Source organism: Lepidochelys kempii, chromosome 6 (genome assembly GCF_965140285.1).
Source record: "Lepidochelys kempii isolate rLepKem1 chromosome 6, rLepKem1.hap1, whole genome shotgun sequence".
In the NCBI taxonomy this organism is placed as follows: Eukaryota; Metazoa; Chordata; order Testudines; family Cheloniidae; genus Lepidochelys; species Lepidochelys kempii.
Genome location: NC_136385.1, coordinates 59,743,398 through 59,770,575, shown reverse-complemented (window position 1 = coordinate 59,770,575; position 27,178 = coordinate 59,743,398). Strand labels below are relative to the sequence as shown.

General features: G+C 49.8%; 1 protein-coding gene across 3 annotated transcripts; it reads left to right on the top strand.

Moving 5' to 3' along the window:
* The first annotated feature begins 2,813 nt into the window (after positions 1-2,813).
* Positions 2,814-26,149, top strand: CHST1 (carbohydrate sulfotransferase 1). Of its 3 annotated transcripts, none has more exons than XM_073348100.2 (3): positions 2,814-3,634; positions 16,030-16,176; positions 23,606-26,149. In XM_073348100.2, exon 3 carries the CDS (start codon positions 23,650-23,652, stop codon positions 24,907-24,909), a length of 1,260 nt encoding a protein of 419 aa, XP_073204201.1. In that variant the 5' UTR covers positions 2,814-3,634; positions 16,030-16,176; positions 23,606-23,649; the 3' UTR covers positions 24,910-26,149. The 3 variants fall into 3 exon arrangements, with proteins under 3 accessions (XP_073204201.1, XP_073204200.1, XP_073204199.1); XM_073348099.2 differs by lacking the exon at positions 16,030-16,176 and adding an exon at positions 12,967-13,091; XM_073348098.2 differs by lacking the exon at positions 16,030-16,176.
* The last annotated feature ends 1,029 nt before the right edge of the window (positions 26,150-27,178 follow it).

The window sequence follows — 27,178 nt, the reverse complement described above, 5'->3', positions numbered from 1 at the left end:
CATGAAAGTACCGTGGGAGAGCCTGTGAAGGACTATGTCACATTGTTTGCTGTAACCTCCATTCACATGGGCCTCAGCACAACTGAGCCGGCACAACTGAGCCTCAGCCCTGGAGCACCAGACACAACGTGTAGCATGTCCTCACCACCACTAAGGCACTGTTGTGTTCAGACACAGGGCATGTTAAGTTAGAAGGAACAATGGAGATTAAACATGCCTATAATATCTATGCAGACATGGCCATGGTGGCTGCCTGCTTTGGTGCAGTGGGGGGAGTGGTGCGTGACATTCAGAAAAAATATTCTGTGGTGTTGATAAACCTAGCAGGGTGTTCATCACACAGCAATGTCCTTCATAACATTGCTCCACAAAACTCTCCCGAACTAGCAAAAGCTACCAGTCCTTGCTGAGGTCAACTGACTAACCAAATGTGGAGCTAATGGGCCAAATAACTGAGTTTAAATGAGCTTAAGAAAATAGAAACAGATCCAAGAAAGATCATCTCAGTTTTAAATCCTCACTCTCCCAAAGACCAATTTGCCTCAGACCTTCAGAAAAATTCTGTCCTGTCACAGGAATGAATTTGTGTAGTGTCAGGTGGCTTGTTTTCATTTTGGTTCAGAAGAGGTGGTAGGTCAAAACTGGCTTTACAGCAACAGGTTTGTTTCAGCTTTAGCTATGGAGAGATTTGTGTCTTTCCACAGCACAGTGCATGTATCAGGTAACTACACTGGCTCAAGTAGGTTTCCCAGCTAGGGCTGGCATTGTCTCTTGCTCAGGTGTCTGCATAGCATGGATGTCAAAAGGGAAAGCTTTAGTCACTGGGTCTGCAGTGCATGCTCCCAGGAGCATGCAGACCTCCTCCTACCTCAGTTGGAGTATTTTTATCTGAGACAATGACGTGCCTAGGTCTATTGTCCCAATATTGTTTTCTTGTTTCCAGAAGTAGCCAGAAGTACTGGTGTTTCTAGGAGCTGGGGTGAAGTTCAGGGAAGACAGGAGTTGTGAACATAGCTACTGGTGTTATCTTGTAAGTGACCTCGCTGAGATCCAGGTAAATGAGAGAAGGAGGTGGGAAGACCTTAAATCAAACAAGAGGCCATCAATCTAACAGTGGATGATGTAATAAATGACATGAATGGCACTAGATGCTGCTGCTATGGACAGAGGTGGGATATTAAAAAGCAGTAATTTCACAACAAACAAACCAACCCTGTGAAGTGGTCATTGGATGTCCAGCCACTGCAAGAATGAGGACATAGTCCCCTTCCAAAGTTTTCTGCAGTTAGATTAAGAGGATTAGTATTGATGTGATATTTCAAAAAAATAGGAACAAAAGGTTAGAGAACTTTAGAGATCAGCTTTAAGACCCAGATCTTCCCGAAGTTAGAAATTAGATCCTGAAAGGTGAATATTCTGATATTCCCAAATTATGGTTCATGGGACTTGAAATAAGAGCCTGGTAACCTTGAATTCCGCATTGCGCCTCTGGAATGTTAGAATTCCAGCACTTCCAGGAATGTTTCTTTTTATTGATACAATTTCTGAGAATGGACTTAGAATCTGCTGTTCCTCCTTCCACTGGTTACCACTCTGCAGGCTGCTAAAGGGAACGGGGCGTTTCTGAGCTTCTTATTAACATTCAAAGACCATGAATCCTTAGTTACATTTTGTGAATTCTAGAGTTTGAGGTGGAAATTTAGCAATCCCAGAACTGGAGAGACAACTTCCAACAAACCTGAGTGTCGTTAGGAGTTCAGTATTTCTAAAATTAGTGTTAAAGGAAAACTGCTGTGATTCTTTATAAACATCTCGGACCATCCATTAAACAAATACTAAATAAGATGGGATACATAAAAAAAAGGAACGTCCACCTTACTGACTCCAGAATGATAAACAGCGCCCCACTGGAAGTTGCCATTTAAAATTAGGCCTGATCTGACAATGTAGGTTAGGACACAGAAACTGCAGCTCAGCAATGCATGGCAAAAAGGAAACATTCAAAGTTGTTGGAAGGAAACTTCTAACCTATTTCAGGTAATTTAGTTGGGACACTTTGAAATAAACCAAAAATACTGTAAAAAGGCAAAATGGGACTTAGAGCAGCTTTGAAAGTCCCTACTTTCCCTTGCATTCAAATGGGAGGTGCATTTCCTGACCCTCACTCTGGGCCCCTTAGACTGTCATGATGGCATCTTTCTGTCTGATTTTTAATTATTCTTTCATTTTAAATGATTCTATAAGTCTCTTCTCAGACTACTGATCCCTAGCTGCAGCACAGCTACTAAGATCCCTGGAGTCATAGAACCCGAGGCATTCCTAACACAGGTAATTGTAACAAAATAAAATTTTAAAAAATTAAAACCAGGCCTCATCAGCCATTCAGAAGCCAGCAATCTGGCCTGAGGCAAGCAAGTGGCATGGCGAAATGATGCTCTGTCAGTTCACAGTTGGAGACCTGAGTGAGTCTCAGCTTAACCCCTAATGGATGTTCGTTCACATCACAAATTCACAACCCAGTCTGTCTTGTTGGCTGCCTCTGCTTGAAAGCAGGGCCAGGTTACTGTTCTCCCAACCCCGCACCTAGGAGGGGCTTTCCTCATTTAGTTCGCTCCTGTCCAGAAACAGCAATGAGTGATTTTTATATAAACGGAGCGTGAAGATCTTTAGTGGGCTGGCCCCTTTAAGATGGAGAGAAGACTTATCTGGAAGCACAAAAGTTCTCTGCTGGTTGGGCAGAACAAAGCAGCTAATGCTGAGGTCTAGTGCCACTGACTTACCCTGGGCAGATTCGTCTGGCTCTCCTGCTGCCAATCTCCATTGAAAGTAGAAGGAAGGAAGCCAGACTAGAGATTTGGAAGGGGGATGTTTCACCTACTGAGGCAGTGCAGAGCATGGGCTGTGCACTAACCCTAGAGAGGGGTGGGGATGATGACAGAGTGAGACAGGGGGGCTGGCTGCATATTTGGCTCTACTGAGCAGGCTGCTTGTTGTGCAGTTGTAGCTCAAGCCCAGAGCAGCTGCCAGCCTGAGAAAAGCTGTGCAAGGAGGAAAAGAGAGAGAGGCTCTGCTCTCACATCCTGGACTCTGCTGTGCTGGAAGAGGGACTCAGGGGCTGCAAGGGGGGCAGGAGGGAGCTGAGCTGGAGGGGCGTGGACAGTGGGACCTGCACCCCATGCCTCGTTTGCTGCTTTCGCTGGGGTCTCCGCGCAGGCAGCAGTAGGATTTATCTTGCTTGTTACAGGCATGAGTCCCCATTGCAGCCCCTGCTGAAGCGCCCCCCAGGTGCCTGGTTCTCTCGCTCTCTCTCAGTGACCGGGGGAGGCTGGTCCGCCCCAGAGTAGCCAGGGAAGGGGGGCAACTTGTGCCCGGCTCTGTAGAAGCTGTTCCCCTTGGCTGCAGCAGGAGGGGGCAGGGCAGCAGGGACCCCCGGAGCCGAGCCTGCCCCCTGGGCCATGCAGAGGGGCCAGTGAGGGCTCAGCCCGCCAGGAAGGATGCTGCCGCCGCTGCTGCTCGCCGGGACGGAGGGAGCCTGAACTGCGGCTGGAGGACGGGGCCAGCAGCCGCCCTGGCTCAATGAGCTGCCGGGAGTTCCTGCCGCTGCGCCCGGAGCGGCTCCGCACTTCATCCCCAGGTAGGTGGATGGGGGCGAACCCGGCCGCTCCGGCTCCTGCGGGGGCGGGCTGGGCACGGATGTGCGACCCCCTCCTTCCCGGGCAGCTGAGCAGAGCTCACCGGCTGCTCCTCCCAGGAGAGCCAGCAACGGTGGGTGGGGGCGACTCCTATTTGGGGGGCCAGTGCATGGGGGCCAGGACTGAGCCCCCATTTTGGGGGGCAGTGTGTAGGGTGTGAGAGCTGAGCCCCCGTACTGGGGGGGGGGGGGAGGCAAGGGCTGATCCCCATTTTTGCAAGAGGGAAACTGCACTTGAACATGGGCTTTGCTGTGCTGGCTCAGACCAGGGTGTCCAACCAGCCAGTAGCCTGCCACAGGCCATGGCCAGGTATTTCGGAGGAAGAAATCCCTTAGCAAAGGGATGGGGAGGCAATTCCCATTGAGGGGAGAGGAATGGGGATGATACCAATTTAAAAGGGTGGCATCAGTGTATGGTTCCCACTCAGGGCAGTGAGGCGGCTCAGTGATGGGTGCTTAGAGGGTGGGGCGGGGGCGCTTTACTTATCACCCTTAATGCTAGCAACGGTACCAAAATGCTAGTAAGTGCCTGCCTTGTGCTGAGCTGGGAGGTTGCATTGAGGTCACACAGGGCAGAAGACTTCAGAGTCCCATGGAGCGGATTTCTTTCTTGTGCAGAAATCCTGGGCACTTGAGCTGTGCCGTTTCTTCCCCAGAGTAAAGGCATGGGGCAGCAGGGTAGGAAGATTTCCTATTCCCCAGCCATACCAAGCACTGGGCAGAGTTCCATGGGAATGCCCCATTGGCTACTTCCTTCTTCCTACCTGCCCCAAAGGTCATGGGGTGTCCGCTGTTTATCTACTCTCCCGCTCTTGCAACCCTTTCCTTAGCATTACCTGCCACAACTTTCCAGGGTAATGAAAAATCACTTGGAGTGCCTAGGCGGAGTCATCTCTCCAGCCATTCCTATTTCTCAGACCTTTGTTCTCTCTGCACAGACCCTTCTCCTGCCGGATTTGGATTTCCTCTATTCACAGGTCCACACTGGCACCAGTCCTGGGATATTAACCCTTAGGAGCTCCCTCTGGGGCAAAAGGGGAAGCAATTACAAGTGGGTTTTAACAACCTCTTGATCAAAACCTGGCGATAGAAACAAGCCTCGGTGAAGACTTCCTTTTCTTTATAAATGATCGCCATTGCTTGGAATAGTTTCCCTAATACCACAAGGAGGCCAGACTCCCTGTCCCTTTGTGCAGCTGTGTCTGGTTTGCTTGAGTATTTGTAGTTCTTGGAAGGACTTTAGAGGCTAGAAACAATCAGTTGCTTATATAACTGGATGCAGGAGCATCCTTTAGTCCCAAGCTGGTCTGAACTACCTGAAACAGGTGAGGGACAAGGAGGTTGAGGGAAAAGCTCTCACCAATACCCAGCCTAGTGTAAACTGAGGGACTTTTTAAAATGGAGATTCCGTACAGGAATGCTGAATAGTTAAGGGGTTGGGCTTTTGAAGGACCCAAATATTTGTTGAAAAGGGGAAGCAGGGGGAGGAGGGACGGCTCAGTGGAGTTCCAGGTTCTAGTCCCTGCTATGCCCTGAAACTCCCTGTGTGAGCTTAGGCAAGTCACTTAGACTCTTTATGCCTCAGTTTCCCATCTGTAAAATGGGGACAATGCTGCTTTCTTACCTCATGGGGGTCCCAAGGAGGAGATGAGAACTGCTGGGATAAAAGCACCACCCATTGAAATATGATGAACGGATGCCCCTATGAACAAATTGGTCATGGGACAGACAGATAGAAAGAGGGCATTGCTGTAAAGAGGTTATAATGAGCTTTCAAATAGCCAGAGAAGCTCCTGGTGTGAATCTATAGAATGGGCTGGAGGACAGTTCAGAGAAAGCTGGAAGCCAGGAGAAGCTGTACCAGGCATAGCCAGACAGTTACAGACTGAAAGGCAGATGCTGTGCAGAGGTTTAACTAGATACAGGTTGATTGTTGTGATAGGAAAACGTTTGGGTTGGTTGAGGCTGGAGTTTGTTGCCAACAATTAATTAGCTCAAAATGCCTGTGCCAGGAAAAATATGGCTCTTAAAAAAAAATTCATTACAGTCAGAAACCACCATGGAGGATTTCAAGGGGGGGGGGCACATTGTCCTACTGTACATTCTGATGGTGCCTTTCATCCTAAAGGATCCCACAGCCACCTCTGGGGTGGAGGAGGCAGCTTGGTGGATGAACAATGCACCACGTAAGAGTAAGGAAGGTTTAGAGCAAGGACGCCCTACCCTTAGGAAAGGTGCCGTGGAATCTTTCACACGGAATAGACAGGTGCTCAGCTTTTAAGGTCCCATCTGAAGGGCCCGCACCCAGGGGACTGCATGGTGCTCACCTTAGCACTTCAGGAAAGTGAAGGGTGCGTTGACCCTGCTGGGATTTGTAGAGAAGCTGTATTCCTGTGTGACTAAAGAAGAGGCAAGACTACTCCATGGCAATATGGGTCGCCTCCCCACTTTCATCTTGACTGGTCTTGCTGTGCCTAGGTGCTGGGACAGATACTGCACATGCTTGGGTCCCCTGCAGTGCCTAGAGGTGGATGTCTGCCACCAGTAAGGGGTCGGTAGGAAATGGCTCCTTCCTGTTATTTTAAGACCAGCTTTCCCAGTTTGAGCCCCCTTTGCTCCTGCAGAGCAGTGTGGGGCACAGCTTGTAGAGGGAGATACTAACAGCTCCAACAGAGCTGTCCCAGGTGGCCATATGTCACCCCAATGGCCCTACAGATTTCCAGAGACTCAAATCTGACTAAGGCACCGTGGCTGAGCCTGGTGCTCAGAATTAAACCCCATCAAGACCCCGTCTCCCCTGTCTGAATGGCCTCAACAGTTTGTTTTAAGAAACAAAGTCATTCTTCAACCATGGGGTGTCGAGAAGCAGCAGAACCAGAGACTGCTGGTCCCTGCTGGTCTTTGTTTTGCAATCTTACAACTTAATTGCTGTGGCTGAGCGGTGAGCTCCTACTGAAACAGCCCTGCGAAGTGAGAGCCCTGCTGGCCCGTTAACTGGCCAGCGCCACGAAGAGGCACTACTGGTCTCTCCATGTCTCTGCTTCCCTCTCTGCAAAATAGGGATAGTAACACTCCACCCTGCCTGGAGAGTGTGTTGGGCTCCAGGGATGGAAGGTGCTATGATGAGACAGTGCTACTGAATTATTCTTAGTTACAGGGTCAGGGGTAGGGCAGCTGGGCTAAGACTGTGTAAAGGGAAAGGGAACTGCAGCAAGGGCATAATGGTTGGTACGGGTGGGTGTGGCCCCTGTGCACAAGTGTGGCTAGGCCTTGGGGTGGGTCTGGGTTTTTGGGTGCGTGCCCCCAGAGAAGCCTACTGCACTAATGACTCCCAGCTGCTGCAGTAACGCTAGTGTCAGAGGAAGGGGTTTGGCTCGTGGCTGTAGACTGGTGGAGTGGATTTTATATGGTTGTGCGTGTGCACCACCCTGTGTATCTGTGTAAGTGTGTGTACGTAACTGCCTGCCAGGGGTGTGTCGGCACTGCAGTTCATATGCCGCTGTCCCTTTCGTTCTCAGACTACAGGACCCTACATCTCCCTGAGCATTTGATATTCGCAATCATGATCCAAGCTGGTCCCAAAGTCCTGAGTCACTCTATGGTTTCCATGGAAACAGACTTGTTCATTGTGATCAGTTTTGGGGGTAGACACAATGTTTGGTGGCAACATTGCACACCTACAGAGAGGGGTCAGTCCCCATCCAGACCCACTGTGGTGGGAGAGGTGCAGGGCTCCACTGCATAGGAGTGAAGGGCTCCTGCTTCACTCCTTCCCTCAGCTGCAGCAACAGGCCGTCAGCAAGGTGGCTGGCTTTTATTTTGGGCCTCAGTAGGGCTGCGCATGGTGTGATGCGACATCTCCACTGTCTTCAGGTGCCTCTGGCTTTCAACCCTTTGCCCTAACTGCACAGTCCCTCTCCACCTGGTGGCTATCTGAATCTTCTCCTTCCCCCCATCTCCTTTCCCCGCTAGCCCTATTTTCATCAGTGAGCCGGGCCTCAATACAGCCCTCTATTTCATAGGGATTGCATAGATGGGAAGGCAGGAGCTGCTGAAAGAGGCTGGGGCACCCAAATCCGGCTAGCAAAGCCAAGAGCATGAAATAGTGAGAGGGAGAGAGAGGCGAGCAGCCTCAGTGACACACCAAAAGAGGAGTGAGCAACCACAAAACGTAACCCCCAGGAGCTTCAGTAACCTTCCTAACAGCAATAATAATAAAAATAATCGTGTATTAACACCATCAATTTTAAAGCATATGCCACTCTAGAGGAATCCAAAGTACTTTACAGACCACAGGAATTACTTCACTTGCACGGGGTGCAGCCACCTTTTGGGAGAAGCAACAAGTAAGGTAGCTGCACAGCAACACTACACAACCTTTTAGGGCAGGGGAAAAAGGATTCCTGTAGACTGAGGGAATTTAAGGCAGCAGAATGGACTAACCTGCATTGGGATGTGATCAGGACATAGGGTGATGCGTGGGAGACACACCCCACCTTCAAAGAAGCGACATGAGCTCTTGAATGATCACAGGACATTTGACAGCACCTCCAGCTGCACAGCATCCCTTAGCACCAGGCTGGAACATCGGGCTCAGCAGATTCAGAGAGCGGAATATCCCCTACATCAATCACTGTAGCAGCTTGCGTTTTCTATTGACCAGATGCAACCTGCTTAGTTTGTGAGATCAGCCATGATCGGAGCATACAGCTGTGCACTCCCATTATGGAGCTTTAAAAGCAAGTCAGTAGCATCAAACTTGTTAAGAGAATGCCTAGCTCGGGGACTCCCTCCCAGGGGCTTTGGGGTGTCCAGCCACACTTGTTGCTCTGTTTGAGGGTAATTCACTTATACCATTCAGGTTAATTCATTGCACTGATCTCTGAATCTCCTGGTTTGCCAGGCTGGCTTTCTGCCTGCACTCTGTCTGCAGGGTAGCTGTGCCAACCAGGAGAGGTGGGTGCAGGTGTTTCCACCCACCTCTGCCTCCTTTCATGGGTGCTTCACTGCCTTTAACCCCCCTCCTATGAGGCAGTGGGAATCCGGGGTGAGGAGGGGAATTTTGCTTTTAAAATTTGCACTGTCCATATCCCAGGGCCAAGAATGGCTTGGAGCATCCTGCTACAATTACCACTGGTCATTGCATGGCACCCTGGGGACAGCGTGGGCCTGAAGTGATCATGGACAGTGTTCAGAGGTCAAGGGAGAAGGAATGCCAACCCCAAAGGTTCAGAAATCAGGAGTCAGGCCCACAAAATAATGAGATTGGCCCCAAACTGATTTTTTTTTAAATTGTATTGTTTTTGGCCTGTCATTTGATTTTTGAATTCACAATTAGCAATGGCCACTATCTCAAATTTACTGGGCAAGGTGATTTCTGGCCCCCTGTGCAGGCACTCTCACTCCCACGCCTGCCTATCCTCTGCCCCACAATTTATTCTGTCCACCCAGCCTCCGAATCAATCCTGTCCCTTCAGTCCCTGCATCAGTTCTGGTTGTCTCCCCAACCCCCAGCTCAGGTCCGCAACCCCAGCCTCACCTCTACCCCTCCTGCAGCTTGTGGGGTTCTTCATTCTCTCTCCCTGGTGTGACAGGGGTTGGCTGCAGCTAGGTCTTTCTCCCACTTCCAGGCTGGGTACGGCAGTGAAGCAGAGAAGAGGGGAGCAGAGCCTCCTTGAGCTGCTGGGATCTTTCTGCTCCCTTCTCCTCTCCATTGAGACTGATGTGGGCTCTTGTGAGGTGCGGTGGGGGGAAGCAGTGAGCTCTTCCTGCAGCTGCACCGATAGGATGCTCTTCCCCAGGAGGTGGGTCAGTGGGGCAGGGGACCAATAAGAAAGGGTTTCCCACAGGCAAGGGTGAAATTCCCAAGTGGGCTGGAGCTTCCCTCACCACCACACGATGGGATCCAGCCGTGGCAAAAATCCTCTCACTTCCAAAAAAATCACAAGAGTTGGCAACACTGAATTAGCCTAGAGCCCTTCCTGGTAGTAGTGGCAGGTGTTGGGAGATCAGGGCCATGAACAAAGGACAAGGAAGGGCAGAGTTCAGGTCCGCATGCTGGGCACTCCTGGCACATGAAAGGTCACTCCTCCCTGCTTGTAGCTGGTGTACTGGGGCAATGCAGCCCACGCATAGCACTGTCAGGTGTAAAAACAACTCACATATAAAGAGGACAATGGGAGCATGCAGGCCCACGTGGTGGGGACAGCTCTCTGTACTCCCCCACCCCAGTATCTCCTTCCCCAGCTGGGTAGAGATAGAGCCTTGAGCTCCACCCACCCAGGGGAAACCCCGGGTCTATAGCTCCAGCACCAAACAGTTCCAAACAGCCCCATCTCCCTCAGCTGGAAGGAGGGTGGCTTTGACATAGGGTGTGTAAAGCCAGGAAGAGTGGGGACAGTAGCCTGCTGTGGGAGGGGGCTGGGTACGAGTGCGGAGGGAGGCCCTGGAAAGCTGCACCTTCCAGAGCTGGAGAACCCTGGCGAGGTTACACCATCAGCTCCCAGGACTGGGAAAGGCTTTGCCCCTGGCAATGGCTATATTTCCCGCTGCTGCTACTAGCAGTTTAGCTCCACCAGTGGCCGCACCAAGTTACACAGGGTGCTGGCATTTCTACCACCACATCATCTAACTCCAGGTCCACAGGGCACAGTGTGTACAATCCGGGCACCCATCAGTCCCATGTCTGCCGTTGGGGGTGGGGGGGTGGGGACCAATGGCGGGAAATTCTAGACAAATAAACCTAGTGTAGCAACACCTGTGAGGCCACATTTCCAAAGAAAGCAGGGCTAGATTTCCAAGCTCTGAGCACCCACCAGTGGGGCTGGAGTGTCCAAAGAACTCAGCTCCCATTTAGGCACCTAAATATGGGCCAGATTCTTGTAAGTGCTCAGCCCCCAGCTGCTGCCCCTGCGACACCAATGGGCAGATTTCCAAAAGAGCTCGGTGTGCAATGTGCCGACCTCTTCTGATTACGGTGCTTAAATGGCAGCTGGGCAATTCTGAAAGTCTGGCTGCCCGGATGGGGGCTGAGCCCTTCTGAACATTTGAGCCCTGGCGCATGCATGTATTCCTGCAGTGGTGTGCTGTGTGTTCGGTGTTGTGAGCTGGGGTGTGTCTGTCTCTCCCTCTGGTGGTGTTTGTTACAGCAGCCTGGTTGTAGGCTCTGTGTTTGGCAAGTGGAGGCCAGGAAAAATCTGTATGGAAAGTGATGCCCACCCTTTCCAGCAGCTCCCCCGTGCCGGTGGGTTAGCACTGTCTGGAACAGCAGTGCCATGGGGCCAGGAGTGGTCTCAGTCACAGCCCTGCCAAGCCACTTGGAGAGAGGAGCGTCCCCTGGCCTTTCTGGGGGCTGCCTGCCTTTCCTCATTCACTGCTTCCCATCCCACCTCTACATCTGGAGGGGCTGCAGCACAGACTCTCCCATCTCCTTGCTGGGGTTAGACTAAACCCAATCAGTGCAGGATTGGGAGGTGGACCCTCCCCACCCTCACCCTGCTGGGGGCGGGGAGGCTGGGATGTCCAGGCAAGTCCTTAGATGATGAAAGCATCTCTGCTTAAGAGGGCACCAGTTTCAGAGAGAGCAGAGGAGTTTCTTTTATACAGCTGGTAGGAGTTGCATTGAACTGGCCCTGCCTTCCACTTGAGATGCTCTAGTAGGTGTTGTGCCGTGCCGGTCCCTGCTGGGGAATCACCTCTCCCTGGCTGCGCTGAGCTGGCCTTGATGGAGTGTTGCTTGTTCTAGATTTGACAGTGACCCACTAGCATGCAATAGGGCTGTTGATGCTGAGACCAGCTCTCTTGCTGAAGTAACTGTGACACAATCACTGCTGCTGGGAGGCACGAGGGCCTGGCCCTGGGCAAAGGGAGGGAAGACACATCACACTTTCTTTCAGAATGCAAACCAGGCGTCCTGGAGACCTCACCCCAGCAGCTCTCCACTGTCTGCAACAGGCCAAGCGGGAACAGCCTGCCAGACTGGTGGGTGCTGAGTCCTATGAAGGGGGCACAGAGAGGTCACAATTCAGGCAGGCCACTCACCTGCAATCAATAGACTCTCCCCCAGAGTGCTGCCCAGGCTGGGCTTCAGATTCGCTTTTGGTCTCACATGTGTGTCCATACAAATCTCTCCCCCTCTCCCCAGTACAACCTGGCATAGCTGAAATAGCAAGGGGTGCTGCAGGTCAGGAGCGAGGAGCATCAGCAGAACTATGTGTGTGTTTGGGGAACCCGAGAATGGAACAACCGACTGAGTTGCAGGTCAGGATTCAGGTCTAGTGGTAGAACCTAGGCTCAGGAAGCCTACTCAGCACCTGGCCTCGCTCTGTGTGGCTGTGGCCGGCCTGGTATATCCCTCACTTTCCACGCTCATAAGACACACCTGCCCCAGTATATTCCAGGAGAAAGGAAAGAAAGTTCCGAGCCTTTTAGGAGGCCGCAGTAGAACTGGTGGCCACCAGAGGGGAATGGAGAGTTCTCTGCTTGGATATTGCATATAGAAAACTGAAGCTAAATACGGCTGTTTGGCAAAGACGCTGCTGTGCCTGAGAGCCGTGTGCGTGTGAGCCTCCCTTTCCACAGGACCAGGAGCAGAGAGCAAGCCAGGGTCTTGCCCTTCATCTCTCCTAATTGTGAACAATGAGCCTTAGTAACTGGAATGGTGCGATGGGCGTGTGGCTGGGGAAGCACGGGAAGAACATGCAGAGGTGAAGGCTGTGGTGGGAGGAGTTGGAGGAAGCAAGAAAAGAGGTGGTAGGACATAGGTGGGTCCAAAAGATTTCTCTGTGGGTGGGGGTGGAGGTTCGACAGGAGAATAGAGAAGCTGTGAGATTTCCTGTATGGATACATTGGTGCCTGGGTCCCTTTGGGGCAGCCTCCCTATGCAAGGTGAGTACTGATGTGCCAAGGCTAGTGTATAGTAGGATCACCAATGGATACATCTTGCATCTCCCTGCCCCCAAGACACAGCACGGCACTGGCAGGCAGCAGCCCAGAAAACTGTACTAAAGCAAAGTGTGGGTATATATTTAACACTGGTGAAAAGTGGTAGGTCCAGACCTGATCCTCCTGTTTAGCCCCAGAACAGGTTCAATATGGACAAGGGCAGGGCACACTTTGCTTTGCACCATCACTGTGGCTCAGCCCTGCCCTAGAGTCCTCAGCCCCCCTGCTCAGGCTGTCAGGAAGAACGAAATTTAGTAATTGTGCAGATCATGTGATCATGGACACTTGCCCAATGGGGGTTGAACTGAAAGCCACTAATTCCTCTCTCCTAGGGGCCACCAAACAGCTATCAGAGAGGAAGAACTTGTGGTCACGGTCAGCCTGGGATGCACAGATGCTGGAACTAGGGGTTGGCTTGAACCCCTGGCTTGAAGTAGTACTAACAACCAAATACATGGTAATAACTTTCAGCTTAAATTTTAACAATTTTAAAAATTGTTCCAGCACCTATGTTGGGATGGATTTGACGTGGTGGTGAAGGGCTCCGTGCCCCATTCCCAATGCCCCAAGTCATCCCGCCCCCAGAAAAACATGCCCGAGCCTCATGTAGGATTATGAGAGCTGGGCTCAGTCATTAAACAAAATCAAGAGTAAAAACACTGGGGGTTTAAGCTAGGCTCCATGCTTAGCAAAGCATCCCCCCACCCCCGCTGTGTTTCAGAGCGAACGATGCTCGCAGCATCTCCTGAGAGTCAGGCACGTCAGGGTGATGGGTGTGCCACATGCCGCCAACAGCAGAAACCTCTCAGGGGGAAAATCACCAGGAACTTTGTGCTTTTCCCAGCCTGTCAGGAATTTTAATATGCTAAAGCCACAGAAGCTTTGTGGTTGAACAGGCCCTGCATACTAAAGCTGGGCTGGCCAGTTCAGCTCCCTGCTAGAACTCAGAAATCCCCTCCCAGTGTTTGTCCCTTAGCTGGTACTAGAGGAGCCAGCGGTGTTGGGTTTTAGTGGCCAGCATGCCGCTGGAGGGAGTGGGGGGGGGAGGGGAAGAGCGTGTGTGAGAGAGAGAGAGAGAGAGAGAAACAGGCCTCCCCGTTCTGCTAGGTGTGCAGGAACAATGGGTTAATTCAGGAAAATCTCAGAGCTGTTACTCTGGATCAGAGAGTGAGTCTGTGTGTCTAAAAGAGAGGAAAGAAGAGGAGGAACTGGCTGAGGGGAGACCCTCAGAGGGACCTACTAATATCACTGAGTGATTTGAAAATATCTGGGTCCATTAAATTGGTTTTACCTGAAGTTACTGGTTAGCACTTTGATTAGAACCTCAAAGTCCTATGGCATCTCACTTATGCATATGCAGACACATGGCTGTACAGGCAGCAAGATGCAGGCATGTGCACCATACTCTCACAGAGACCCGGAGACCGGTACATGCAAAGACCCATCTGCCGATGGTTCTTCTATAGCACCCATCACGGCAAAATTTAATTGTTAATGTGCAGATCACACAAGCACATATGGGGGCCTACATACACACATAATCATGTGTGTCATGGCTAAAGGCATACAGAAAGTCATTCAGAGACACACATATGCACTGACATGCAGAGCCTTATTCACAGATGGAGACGTGCACCCAGGGCTGCAGCTACAAATGCACAGCGCTACCCGGAGGCACGTTCTGTGAGATGTATGTGTAAAGCACTAAATCAGGAGGAAAAAGAGTCCCCGGGGAAGCTCGTAGAGGGAAGCTTGAGGCTGGGAAGCATCTAAGCCACATTGCTACCCTCCAGGGTGGACTGGCTTGGTCACTGCAGTTAGCATTAGCCATCTGAGTTTGATTTCAGACTCTCCTTGGGCAGCCGTCTGGGACAGGGGAGGGTAGATAGGCCCCCCCAAAGTGAGGGAGGAGAATCTGGTTGTGTGACCACTTAGTTGTGTGTGCACACACCCTTGTGCACGTATGGACACAAATGCCAGTGTACACAGAGATACCCTTCATTGCAACGCAATGCGTGTGCACACACACACGCCCCGTCCCATCCATACACCGAGAGCAGATGGCCCGAGCCTGGTTCACAGCTACTCACAAGAGAGAAGAATAGGATCAATTGCGTCACAGCTGTCTCCAATTTACCTGCTCTACCAGCGAGCAGATGAGCAGATTATCCTGCGGGCAGCAGGAAAGCTGCATGCTGGGCCAATGCTTTGTGGCAGGCTGCAGCCAAGGCTATGAGAGACAACAGTATGTAGGAGAGCAGGGGAGCTGTGGCAGCTGCTGGCCAGGGCTGACCCCCCTTCCCGTCTGCTCCAGCCCCTGTACATGCTCTTCCCCTGGCTGAGCTCAGAGTACCGTTATGGGTGAGCATCAGCTGCTTGCTGGGCTGCCCCTGGAGCAAGCGGATGCTGTTGAGTTCAGACCACAAACCAGCACAGACACCCCAGGGTGCAGAGGGGGAGGGGCCTACATTATCCAGCTCATTAAACAGGACTTTAAAATATTAAATATTCAAAATATTTTAAATATTTTAAAAGCCTGTTTCCAATATTAACATGCTGCATTGCTTGGGGGCCTAGCAGGCCACATGGGCCACAGTCACAGGGTTCCACCTCTTCTGTTCAAGGGGGCTGGGCCACAGCCTCACCCACAGGAAATACTTCCTACTCTTCAGCCTCTCCATCCTTTGCTCATGGTGCTCCCCTTTCACCTGCTCTTGCCTCTGTGTCACATCCTCACTGCCCCTGCCATTTGCACACCCTGTCCCACCTTCACTACTGGGTTCTAGGGGGTTCTGCCACTGACCCCCTTTTGCCAGACTTTCTAGGTTTCCCTTTGAGACGCTCCTGGGAAGGATCAGGCCCTTGCCTGGTCCATGTCTTATAAAGTCTGCCACAAGCTGCTGAAAACATCAGACAATTTAGGAGGAGGTGTCGTCATCCTCATCGTCACCATCAGCTGTTGTAAGGGAGACCATGTGCCCTAGGGGATAGTGCACTAGATTGGGACTCAGGAAATGTGTGTTCTGTTTCTGACTCTGCCACTGGCCTGTTGAGTGACCTTGGACAATTCACTTTGCTGCCCCGTGCCTCAGTTTCCCCATCTGTACAATAACTATACTGACCACCTTGTAAAGGTCTTTGAGATCTACAGGTGTACGAGCTAGCTATTATTATTGCAATATGGAGGCGTGTCTAGTTATTGCCCCCAGTGCCAACAAGGAGGAAATCACTGCAAAAAAAGTATAAAGCAGAATGAAATAATAAGCTGCCGGGCAGGTAGCTGCGGTTGTGACAGCAGGATGATGGAGAGTGGGGCTGGGCACCCCCTCCATTTGAATGTGGGAGGCAGCAGGGATGGTGGCAGGTTGGTTCTCATGTTGTTTGTTTTCCAATAGTTTGGTTCTATGAACAGTTGTCTCCACCCCAGACATTGAACGTCTCCTGCTTCAGCGTGCACTCAAACCTTGCTGCTTCCCCTCATCACCAGGCTGGACTCCTGCCGAGCTCTGCTTCCACCAAGAGGCCCAGGCCCAGCTCTGGAGGTAGCAAAGGAATCATAGAATCATAGACTTTAAGGTCAGAAGGGTCTGACCTCCTGATTGTCTCGTCAGACCTCCTGCACAACGCAGGCCACAGAATCTCACCCACCCACTCCTGTAACAAACCCCTAACCTATGTCTGAGCTACTGAAGTCCTCAAATCGTGGTTTAAAGACTTCAAGGTGCAGAGAATCCTCCAGCAAGTGACCCGTGCCCCACGCTGCAGAGGAAGGCGAAAACCCCCCAGGGCCTCTGCCGAGGGCGGCTCTACCAATTTGGCTGCCCCAAGCAGTCGCTGCTGAATTGCTGCCGCCGCAACAGCAGCGGAGCTGCCGCCGAATTGTCGCCGCAGGACACGGGCTGCCGCCCCATTTGGACTGCCGCCCCCAGCACCTGGTGCCTGGAGTCGGCCCTGGCCTCTGCCAATCTGCCCTGGAGGAAAATTCCTTCCCGACCCCAGATGTGGCGATCAGCTAAACCCTGAGCATGTGGGCAAGACTCACCAGCCAGACACCCAGGAAAGAATTCTCTGTAGTAACTCAGATCCCATCTCATCGAACATCCCATCACAGGCCACTGGGCATAGATACCACTAATAGTCGAAGATCAGTTAATTGCCAAAATTAGGCTATCCCATCATATCATCCCCTCCATGAATTTATCAAGCTTAGTCTTGAAGCCAGATATGTCTTTTGCCCTTACTGTGTCCCTTGGAAGGCTGTTCCAGAACTTCATTCCTCTGATGGTCAGAAACCTTTGTCTAATTTCAAGTCTAAACTTCCTAATGGCCAGTTTATATACATTGGCTCTTGTGTCCACATTGGTACTGAGCTTAAATAATTCTTCTCCCTCTGTGGTATTTATCCCTCTGATATATTTATAGAGAGCAATCATATCTCCCCTCAGTCTTCTTTTGGTTAGGCTAAACAAGCCAAGCTCCTTGAGTCTCCTTTCATAAGACAAGTTTTCCATTCCTCGGATCATCCTAGTAGCCATTCTCTGTATCTGTTCCAGTTTGAATTCATCCTTCTTAAACATGGGAGACAAGAACTGCACACAGTATTCCAGGTGAGGTCTCACCAGTGCCTTGTATAAGGATACTAACACCTCCTTATTTCTACTGGAAATACCTCGCCTGATGCATCCCAAAACTGCATTAGCTTTTTTTCCACAGCCATATCACATTGGCAGTTCATAGTCATCCTATGATCAACCAATACTCCAAGGTCCTTCTCCTCTGTTACTTCCAAGTGAAGCATCTCCAGTTTATATCAAAAATTCTTGTTATTAAGCCCTAAATGCATGACCTTGCACTTCTCACTATTAAATTTCATCCTACTACTATTACTCCAGTTTACAAGGTCATCCAGATCTTCCTCTATGATATCCTGGTCCCTCTCTGTATTGGCAATACCTCCCAGCTTCATGTCATCCGCAGACTTTATTAGCACATTCCCAGTTTTTGTGCCAAGGTCAGTAATAAAAAGATTAAATAAGATTGGTCCCAAAACCAATCCCTGAGGAACTCCACTCGTTACCTCCTTCCAGCCTGACAGTTCACCTTTCAGTAGGACCTGCTGTAATCTCCCTTTTAACCAGTTCCTTATCCACCTTTCAATTTTCATATTGATCCCCATCTTTTCCAGTTTAGCTAATAATTCCCCATGTGGCACGGTATCAAACGCCTTACTGAAATCGAGGTACATTAGATCCACTACGTTTCCTTTGTCTAAAAATTCTGTTACCTTCTCAAAGGAGGAGATCAGGTTGGTTTGGCACGATCTACCTTTTGTAAAACCATGTTGTATTTTGTCCCAATTACCATTGACCTCAATGTCCTTAAATACTTTCTCCTTCAAAATTTTTTCCAAGACTTTGCATACTACAGATGTCAAACTAACAGGCCTGTAGTTACCCAGATCACTTTTTCCCCCCCTTTCTTAAAAATAGAAACTATGTTAGCAATTCTCCAGTCATACGGTACAACCCCTGAGTTTACAGATTCCTTAACATTTTTTTGCTAATGGGCTTGCAATTTCATGTGCCAGTTCCTTTAATATCAGAGGGGTAGCTGTGTTAGTCTGGATCTGTCAAAGCGGCAAAGAGTCCTGTGGCACCTTATAGACTAACAGACGTATTGGAGCATGAGCTTTCATGGGTGAATACCCACTTCGTCAGATGCATGTAGTGGAAATTTCCAGAGGCAGGTATAAATATGCAAGCAAGAATCAGGCTAGGGATAACAAGGTTAGTTCAATCAGGGAGGATGGGGCCCTCTTCTAGCAGTTGAGGTGTGAACACCAAGGGAGTGAACACCAAGCCACACCATCACTGGTCCATTCACCTGCACATCCACCAATGTAATATACACCAGCATTGCTCCTCTGCTATGTACATCGACCAAACAGGAGAGTCCCTACGTAAAAGGATAAATGGACACAAATCAGATATTAGGAATGGCAATATACAAAAACCTATAGGAGAACACTTCAATCTCGCTGGACACACAACAGCAGATTTAAAGGTAGCCATCCTGCAGCAAAAAAAACTTCAGGACCAGACTTCAAAGAGAAACTGCTGAGCTTCAGTTCATTTGCAAATTTGACACCATCAGCTCAGGATTAAACAAAGACTGTGAATAGCTAGCCAACTACAAAAGCAGTTTCTCCTCCCTTGGTGTTCATACCTCAACTGCTAGAAGAGGGCCTCATCCTCCCTGATTGAACTAACTTCATTATCCCTAGCTTGATTCTTGCTTGCACATTTATACCTGCCTCTGGAAATTTCCATAACATGCATCTGACGAAGTGGGTATTCACCCATGAAAGCTCATGCTCCAATACGTCTGTTAGTCTATAAGGTGCCACAGGACTCTTTGCCGCTTTTACAGTTCCTTTAATATTCTTGGATGAAGATTATCTGGGCCCCCCGATTTAGTCCCATTAAGCTGTTCAAGTTTGGCTTCTACCTCGGATGTGGTAATCTCTACCTCCATATCCTCCTTCCCATTTGTCGTCCTACCATTATCCCTAAGCTGCTCATTAGACTCATTAAAGACTGAGGCAAAGTATTTGTTTAGATATTGGGCCATGCCTAAATTATCCTTAACCTCCACTCCATCTTCAGTGTTTAGCGGTCCCACTTCTTCTTTTTTTGTTTTCTTCTTATTTATATGGCTATAGAACCTTTTACTATTGGTTTTAATTCCCTTTGCAAGGTCCAACTCTACATGGCTTTTGGCCTCTCACTTTAACCCTACATGTTCTGACCTCAGTAAGGTTGCTTTCCTTGCTAATCCCTCCCATCTTCCACTCCTTGTAGGCTTTCTGCTTTTTCTTAATTACCTCTCTGAGATGCTTGCTCATCCAACTTGGTCTACAACTCCTGCCTATGAGTTTTTTCCCTTTTCTTGGGATGCAGGCTTCTGATAGTTTCTGCAACTTTGACTTGAAGTAATCCCAGGCCTTCTCTGACTTTAGATCCACAAGTTCTTCAGTCCAATCCACTTCCCTAACTAATTTCCTTAATTTTTTAAAGTTAGCCCTTTTGAAATCAAAAACCCTAGTCACAGATCTATTTTTGTTTATCCTTCCATTTAGTTTGAACTGAATTAGCTCATGATCGCTCGAACCAAGTTTGTCCCCTACAACCATTTCTTCTATGAGGTCCTCACTACTCACCAAAACCAAATCTAAAATGGCATCCCCTCTTGTTGGTTCAGCAACTACTTGGTGAAGGAATCCATCAGCCATCGCATCTAGGAAAATCTGAGCCCTATTATTATTACTATTAGCACTTGTCCTCCAGTCTATATCTGAGAAGTTAAAGTCTCCCATGATCACACAATTCCCGTTAGTATTTACTTCATTAAAAACATTAAAGAGGTCTCTATTCATATCCAAATTAGATCCCGGCGGTCTATAGCACACCCCAAGCACTATCCCAGGGGAGGCTCTAGTAGCTTTCTTCCCCAATGTGATTTTTGCCCAGACTATCTTATCCATTCCATCACTTATTATTTCTTTACAGTCTACGTCATCACTGATATACATGCTACTCCACCACCTTTGCCTTTATTTCTGTCTTTCCTAAACAGCACATACCCTTCAATGCCTGTAGTCCAGTCATGACGACTATTCCGCCATGTTTCTGTTATCCCTATAATATCTGGTTTCACTTCCTGCCCCAGTAGCTCTAGTTCCTCCATTTTGTTACCTAGGCTCCTCCCATTAGTGTACAAACATCTTAATTTTTGCCATTTGGCTTCGCTCACATTCTTTACCCGATTAGGCACAGACACTCTACTACCAGTATCACCTATTAGACTGGTATGTACACTACTATTCCTCTTTATGTCCATTCTCCTACCCACGGCTGTATCCTTTCGTAATTTGTTTTCTTCCCTCTCAATGTTAAAATCCGGCGTGAAGATTTCCTGGACATCTCCCAACCATCTCCCCCAAATTCCTAGTTTAAAAGTTCTCTTGATCAGTTGTGCCAGCCTCCATCCTAGAAATCTATTTCCCTCCCTACTCAGGTGAAGTTCATCCCGAGAGAACAGTTCTCTGTCCATGAATGCTTCCCAGTGGCCATACATCCCAAAGCCCTCCTTATAACACCACTTCCTGAGCCATCTGTTGACAGTCATAATCTTGTCACACCTTTGTTGCTCTTCTCTAGAAACAGGCAGAATCCCACTGAAGATCACCTGAGCCTTGATTTCCTTAAGCGTCTTCCCCAGCCTGGCATAGTTTCCCTTGATACGTTTCAGCAAGAATCTAGCCGTATCATTTGTTCCCACATGAAGGGCAATCAGTGGATTCTTTCCTGCTCCCATTAGGATCCTCTTCAGCCTCAGGTCCACATCCCATACCTTAGCACCTGGCACACAGCACACTCTTCTGTTTTCTGGATTAGCTCTGGTTACAGGCCTGTCTATTCTTCTCAGTAAGGAGTGCCCAATCACATAGACCTGCCTTTTCCTGGTGATGGTGCGATTCTGCAGTCTATCCCCTGTTCCCTCTGGCTGCAAGTCCTCTCGATTCCTGTTGTCCCTTGCAATCCTCTGCAACCCATCCCGTATCCTCCTGGGGCTCATATTTGGTGTTATCTCCATTGATTCTTGCCCTCTTCCTATAGGACTAGCTGCTCTTCTCTTTTTCTTTGCCCTCTCACCTTCAGTGACCACCTGCTGTGCCCCTTCTTCATTTTCCAAATCCGCAAACCTATTCCTGAGCTCTATTTCTCCTTCACTAGCCCGTCTTTTCCTCTGCCTGATTCTGTTAGTCATATGCCTCCACTGTCCACTTTCCTCACCCAGCAGTCTCCCCTCAGAGTTCTTTGGTTCTGCTTCCATCTGTAAGTCTAAGCTTTTCTCTTCAGCCTCCTCATGTCTTTGCTCCATCATCCACTCAAACCCCCTTCTAAACTCAACCAGAGTTTCCACCTGCATCTCTAAGCCTCGGATCTTTTCTTCTGTCAGCTCTATCAGGCAGCACTTCATGCAGACGAAACTCTTTTCAGGTACCCCCTCCAGGATCTTGTACATGCCACAGCTTCTACATCCAGTCATCTTCATTGTGTCTTTCACTGCTTGGGTCACTCCCACTGCTGCCTCTGTATTTGTCATCGCCTTCTCACCTAAGTCCTGTTAGTCCAGGAAACACAAACCAAACCAAACCAACACCACCCACAGCAAAACAAACCCCCAACGAGCACCAAAACACTGCCAGACTTCACTAGCCTGTCTGTTCCTCTGCCTGGCTCTCTTAGTCTTGCCCACAAACTCCCCTTGCAAACTCCCACTCAAACTCCCCTGTTGACAGCTCTGTTTGCTGGCTTCTATGCTGCTGCAGCTGTCTGTGCTGCTGCCTGACTGGCTGGCTACCTTTATAGGACCCCTAGTCAGAGAAGCCCCGCACCCTAATCAGGGCTCAGCTTCTCTCCCAGCAGACTTCCCCTACCAGCTTCTACAAATAGAAATAGCTACAAATACCTTCTCCTCCAACAGAACTCCCCCTCAAACTCCCGTTTACAGCTCTGTTTGCTGGCTCTGTGATTCTAGAAGGGAAGTTCAGTGGCCTCCAGCATAAACTGTCTTTCAGCAGTTTTATTTGCTGCAGTGAGCAGAAGCAGGAAAACCATCGTCCTCCACTGCCTCACTCAATCATCCTCCACTCCTGGCAAATATCCCCTGTTGTCATGTCTGTATTGGAGCACATGGCCACATGGCTGCCCTCAAGCCCTGCACCCACATCAGCCACAATCCATTTTTCTAGCTGTTTCTAGGGAGCTGCTCATTCTGGGCTCTAGCTCCCATTGGCAGTGAAAGGAATGTGCCCAGCTCCAGGAGCTCTGCCATGTATCAGCAAAGTGCCTTGCATTCGGTCTGTGGTGCTGTCTTTCTTGATAGCCCAGAGAGGGGGAGAACGTGTGCTGTATGCGTGTTATTTCTAATATGCCCAATACCGTAGTATCTAGGCACAGGATTGGCCCCAGCTCATGGGGACTCCAACTGAGAACAGAATCTGACAGTGGTGGAATTGCACAGCAGCAACTGATGGCAGAACCATTATCACTGGTGTGAAAAGACAAGAATCTAGTTTGATTGTCAGATCCCAGGCTGGATTTGCAGGATTGGCAGCTAGAAAAGCATGTTGGATCTGGGAGCCCACAATGCTGTGTCGGGCCCATCCAGCTTGCTGAAATCCCTTGAATCTGGGCTCTGCACAGTGACTCAGGTTCACCAAGCTACCCTGGCCAGGGGGGACTTTAGCAGCTCTAGGAAAGAGAGGTGAAGGTGCTGCCACTTCCCTCACTCTGAGCAGGCACATGCTGGCACACACTGGTCACTCTACTGCACTGCCAGCTGGTAGAAAGATGGACTCACCCGGTCTCTAGGTCCCCCGCCCTGTTCTTGCAGTCCTACCAGGACTGGGTGTTAGTGACTTTGATGGATGGCGTGACTTACATACATGGCACAGCAAACAGCCTGTTTATTGGATTCCATGAGTTTGCGCAGCTGCCGTGAACTCCCCTGGACTGACTGCACAGGAAGGTATGTCCATAGTGTAGCCAGGGCAATTGCTCGCCTCCTTCCCCACAGTCTCAGGTGCAAGGCACAGAGGGAGCTGAGAGCCATACATTTTATGCAGGAAGGACCCTATTTCCTGGGTTGAAGTTCTCTGTGGATATGGCTTCTGAGGCTAGCAGGATGTGCCTTAATGTTCATTCATCTTGATGGGATAGGATAGGGAGGTGCGTAGCATGGGAATGACTCCCTGAGCCACATGGTTATGGCTGATATCCACCTTGCTAGCATGCTTACTGGCCTTATTTGTCATTTCACAGTCCAACCTCCATTCAGTGCAGGGAATACCCGGGTCCTGAGCAATATTCTCTGTTCATCTAGTGACCTCTCTTTGTGTTGCAGATACTAAGACAACCTGAAAAGAAGCTCCATGAAGGTGACCAGCCATGCAATGTTCCTGGAAGGCTGTCCTCCTACTAGCCTTGGCATCCATCGCGATCCAGTACACGGCAATCCGAACCTTCACAGCCAAGTCCTTCCACAGCTGCCCCGTCCCCAATCCCATGAACTGCAGCCTGAGCCAAGAGACTGAGTCGGCTGACAGACTATGTGACGAGAGCCCAACCTTTGCTTATAACCTTTCCAGAAAGACGCACGTTCTGATCCTGGCCACCACCAGGAGCGGCTCCTCTTTTGTTGGACAGTTGTTTAACCAGCACTTTGATGTCTTCTATTTATTTGAGCCCCTCTACCATGTCCAATACACCTTGATCCCAAAGTTGACACAGAGCAAGAGCACCACTGACAGGCGGGTCATGCTGGGCGCTAGCAGAGACTTGCTGAGGAGCCTTTATGACTGCGACCTCTACTTTCTCGAGAACTACATCAAACCCCAGCCGGTGAACCATACGACGGACCGGCTGTTCCGCAGGGGCGCCAGCAAGGCCCTGTGCTCGCCGCCTGTTTGTGAATCACTGGGGCCCATTGATATCCACCTGGAGGAAGGGGACTGTGTGAAAAAGTGTGGCACCTTGAACCTGACATTGGCCACTGAGTCATGCAAAGAGCATGGGCATGTGGCCATCAAAACAGTGCGGGTGCCGGAGGTCAGTGACCTCAGAGCCTTGGTGGAGGATCCCAGACTAAACCTGAAGGTTATACAGCTGGTGAGGGACCCCAGAGGTATCTTGGCTTCCAGAAGCGAGACCTTCCGAGACACCTACAGGCTTTGGAGGATCTGGGATGGTACTGGTAGGAAGCCCTACAACCTGGATGTGACCCAGCTCACCACGGTCTGCGAGGACTTCTTGAACTCTGTATCCACTGGATTAAACCGACCACCTTGGCTTAAGGGCAAATACATGCTGGTAAGGTACGAAGACCTGGCCAGAAATCCCATGAAAAAGACTGAGGAGATTTACGGTTTCCTGGGTATTCCCATGGACAGCAACGTCGAGCGATGGATACAAAACAATACAAGAGGGGACAGGTCCTCAGCCAAACACAAGTATGGGACCGTCCGGAACTCGGCAGCGACAGCAGAGAAATGGCGGTTCCGCCTCTCCTATGAAATTGTGGAGTTTACTCAGAACGCCTGCCAGCAGGTGCTGGCGCAGCTTGGCTACAAAATGGTGGGCTCGGAGGAAGAGCTGAAGAATCTCTCCATCAGCCTGGTGGAAGAGAGGGACTTTCTGCCCTTCTCGTAACCCAGGCATTGCGCTCTCTTTTTGATACGGACTGTTTCTAACTGTTGCCTTATTTGATTTTATTTTTTTCCCTCTCTCTCTCCAAAATTTGCACTAAATCTTGAATGGGAATCTCAAAGGCATTACGGCGAGCAGACAGCTCCCGCTCATGGTGCGCTTTGGACACAAGGGCATGGGGTGTCTCAGAGCAAGAGCTAGAAGTGCGGCTGGGTAACAATGTTTACAAAACACACACACACACACACACTGTATAAAACAAGCTTCAAGCTTTCCATACCGAAGGGTACCCGGGGTACTGTACTTTTGCACTGTTTACTTTTACGATGTAAGAGATAAATATATATATATATATATATATATATATATATAATTTATGAATGGTGGTGTCCCCTTGAGAATAATTCCCCTTGCCTCCCAGTTCTGAGCAGGTTATGCTGTTAGCTGAATGTGGAATAACCTCCTCATTTTTCAATCTCGTTTCGATACGTCTGTTCGTTTAAGTTGTGTTATTGGGCTGGGCAGTCAGTTGGTTGCTGATCCATGGTTGTTTGGTAACACCTGTGACATTTCTTTGTGCCAAAAAAAAAAATTAAATTAGTTGATCGGGCGGTTTGCTAAAAACAAACAAAATTAATGCTTTATCGCTGTGTTTTCTGTAAATAAAAGAGTGCAATGAAACTGACCGTTCCTGGGGGGTGAAATTCAACTGGAAGAGCTCAGTAAATGCAGCTAGGGCATGAATATGACATGACCCCTGCCACGACATCAGTAGGATGGACCCACCCAGTGGGGTGGGATGTAGCTGTCCCCTTCAGAGCATAGGAATGGCACCAGGGGATGAAGGTGAGGGAGACAGGGTACAGAGATGCAAGCCAAGAGGGGGTGGGCTGACCCTGGAGCCTCATTTGTTGCTGGGGGAAGGAATGGGGTTTCAGAATTTGCCACCGGCTGCAATTCACTCTCTCTTGCTCAGTTGTGTACATGCTCGTATCCAAAGTGTGTATCCAAAATGCAACTTGTTCAGTAAAATAGTAATCATTTGAAAGCGTCTTCTGGCCTGGGGCTTGCTTAGAGGGGGCCTTTTGGCACAAGCACTGACAGAGGGCCCATGTAGTGTGCCCAGCAGCCTGGGTATTGCACCGAGAGAAATCAGGTGCCTCGGGACTGATCCAATCAGCATGGCCTCTGGCCAAGGCATTAAAAATAGCATAGCCAAAATCCAGTGTCTGAATCCTTTGCTGCAGAATATTAGGTGTTAGTAGGGTGCCCCGCCCGGGAGGTCCAGGTAAAATGCTGAAGATCCGTTTGTAAATAGAAGGAAAAATTGACATTTTTCAGCCTTATGATTTATTTGTGTCACAGTAGCCCCGGGTGTCCCAACTAGATCAAGGCCTCATTGTACTACAGCCTGTACAAACACATGGCAAGAGACAGTCGCGGCCCTGGAGTGCCTACAGTCTAAATAAAGAAGACAGCTTAAGGGTGGGAGGGAAACAGAGGCACAGAAAAGTGAAGTGTCTCACCCAAGATCACACAACCAGTGAGTGGAAGAGCACGAAGCCAGATCTCCTGGATCCCAAGTCTGGCGCCTTATCCACTGGAGCACTCCATCTCTTGTCCTTGGAGCAGGCATGGGGACTCACCGGTAGGAGAGCTCCACCGGACAATGGAGCACCTGGCTCAGGGGTTCTCTCGGGGGTGGGGTGTCATGCTAAGGGGCACTTTCTACTTGATTTGCGACTGAGCTTTTAGCAGGCAGTGGAGCTGAGCTGGGAAACTGCAGTTGCTGTGCACTAAGACAGAAAAAAAACCCCATCAGCAGGAGCAGCTTGGTTTCTGCTCACCTAAAAGCGAAGAAAGGGGGGAGGAAGAGGAGTGGGAAAGGGGTGGGAGGCAGTCTGAATTCTCTATTAAACTCTCCTTTATGGGCCTTTAGAAGGGCAGGAATGTCTGCTGCAGCTGCCTGAGCTCATCACGCTGGCTGCATTTTGCAAACTGGCCTGACCTGGAAGATGAAAACTCATTTTAACTGGGAATGGCTGTAAAAGGTCAGCAGAAAAATGAGTTTGGTGGCCTCTCCTCAGGGTTTGCAGGGAGACAAGTGGCACCTTGCAAATCATCTGAACTGGCTGCAGGGAGCGGGACTCAGTGAGAGGGGATGGGAGAGAGACCTGCAACAATCACTACCACAGCTCACCCTAGCTCACGGCCAGCCTTAACCAGGGGCCACATCTGGTAACTGCTGGGAGCACCAAGACTGCAGCTGCCT

Bases quoted from the DNA above. Each gene is read 5' to 3' on its own strand.
- CHST1 (XM_073348098.2), top strand. From the start codon at position 23,650: ATGCAATGTTCCTGGAAGGCTGTCCTCCTACTAGCCTTGGCATCCATC.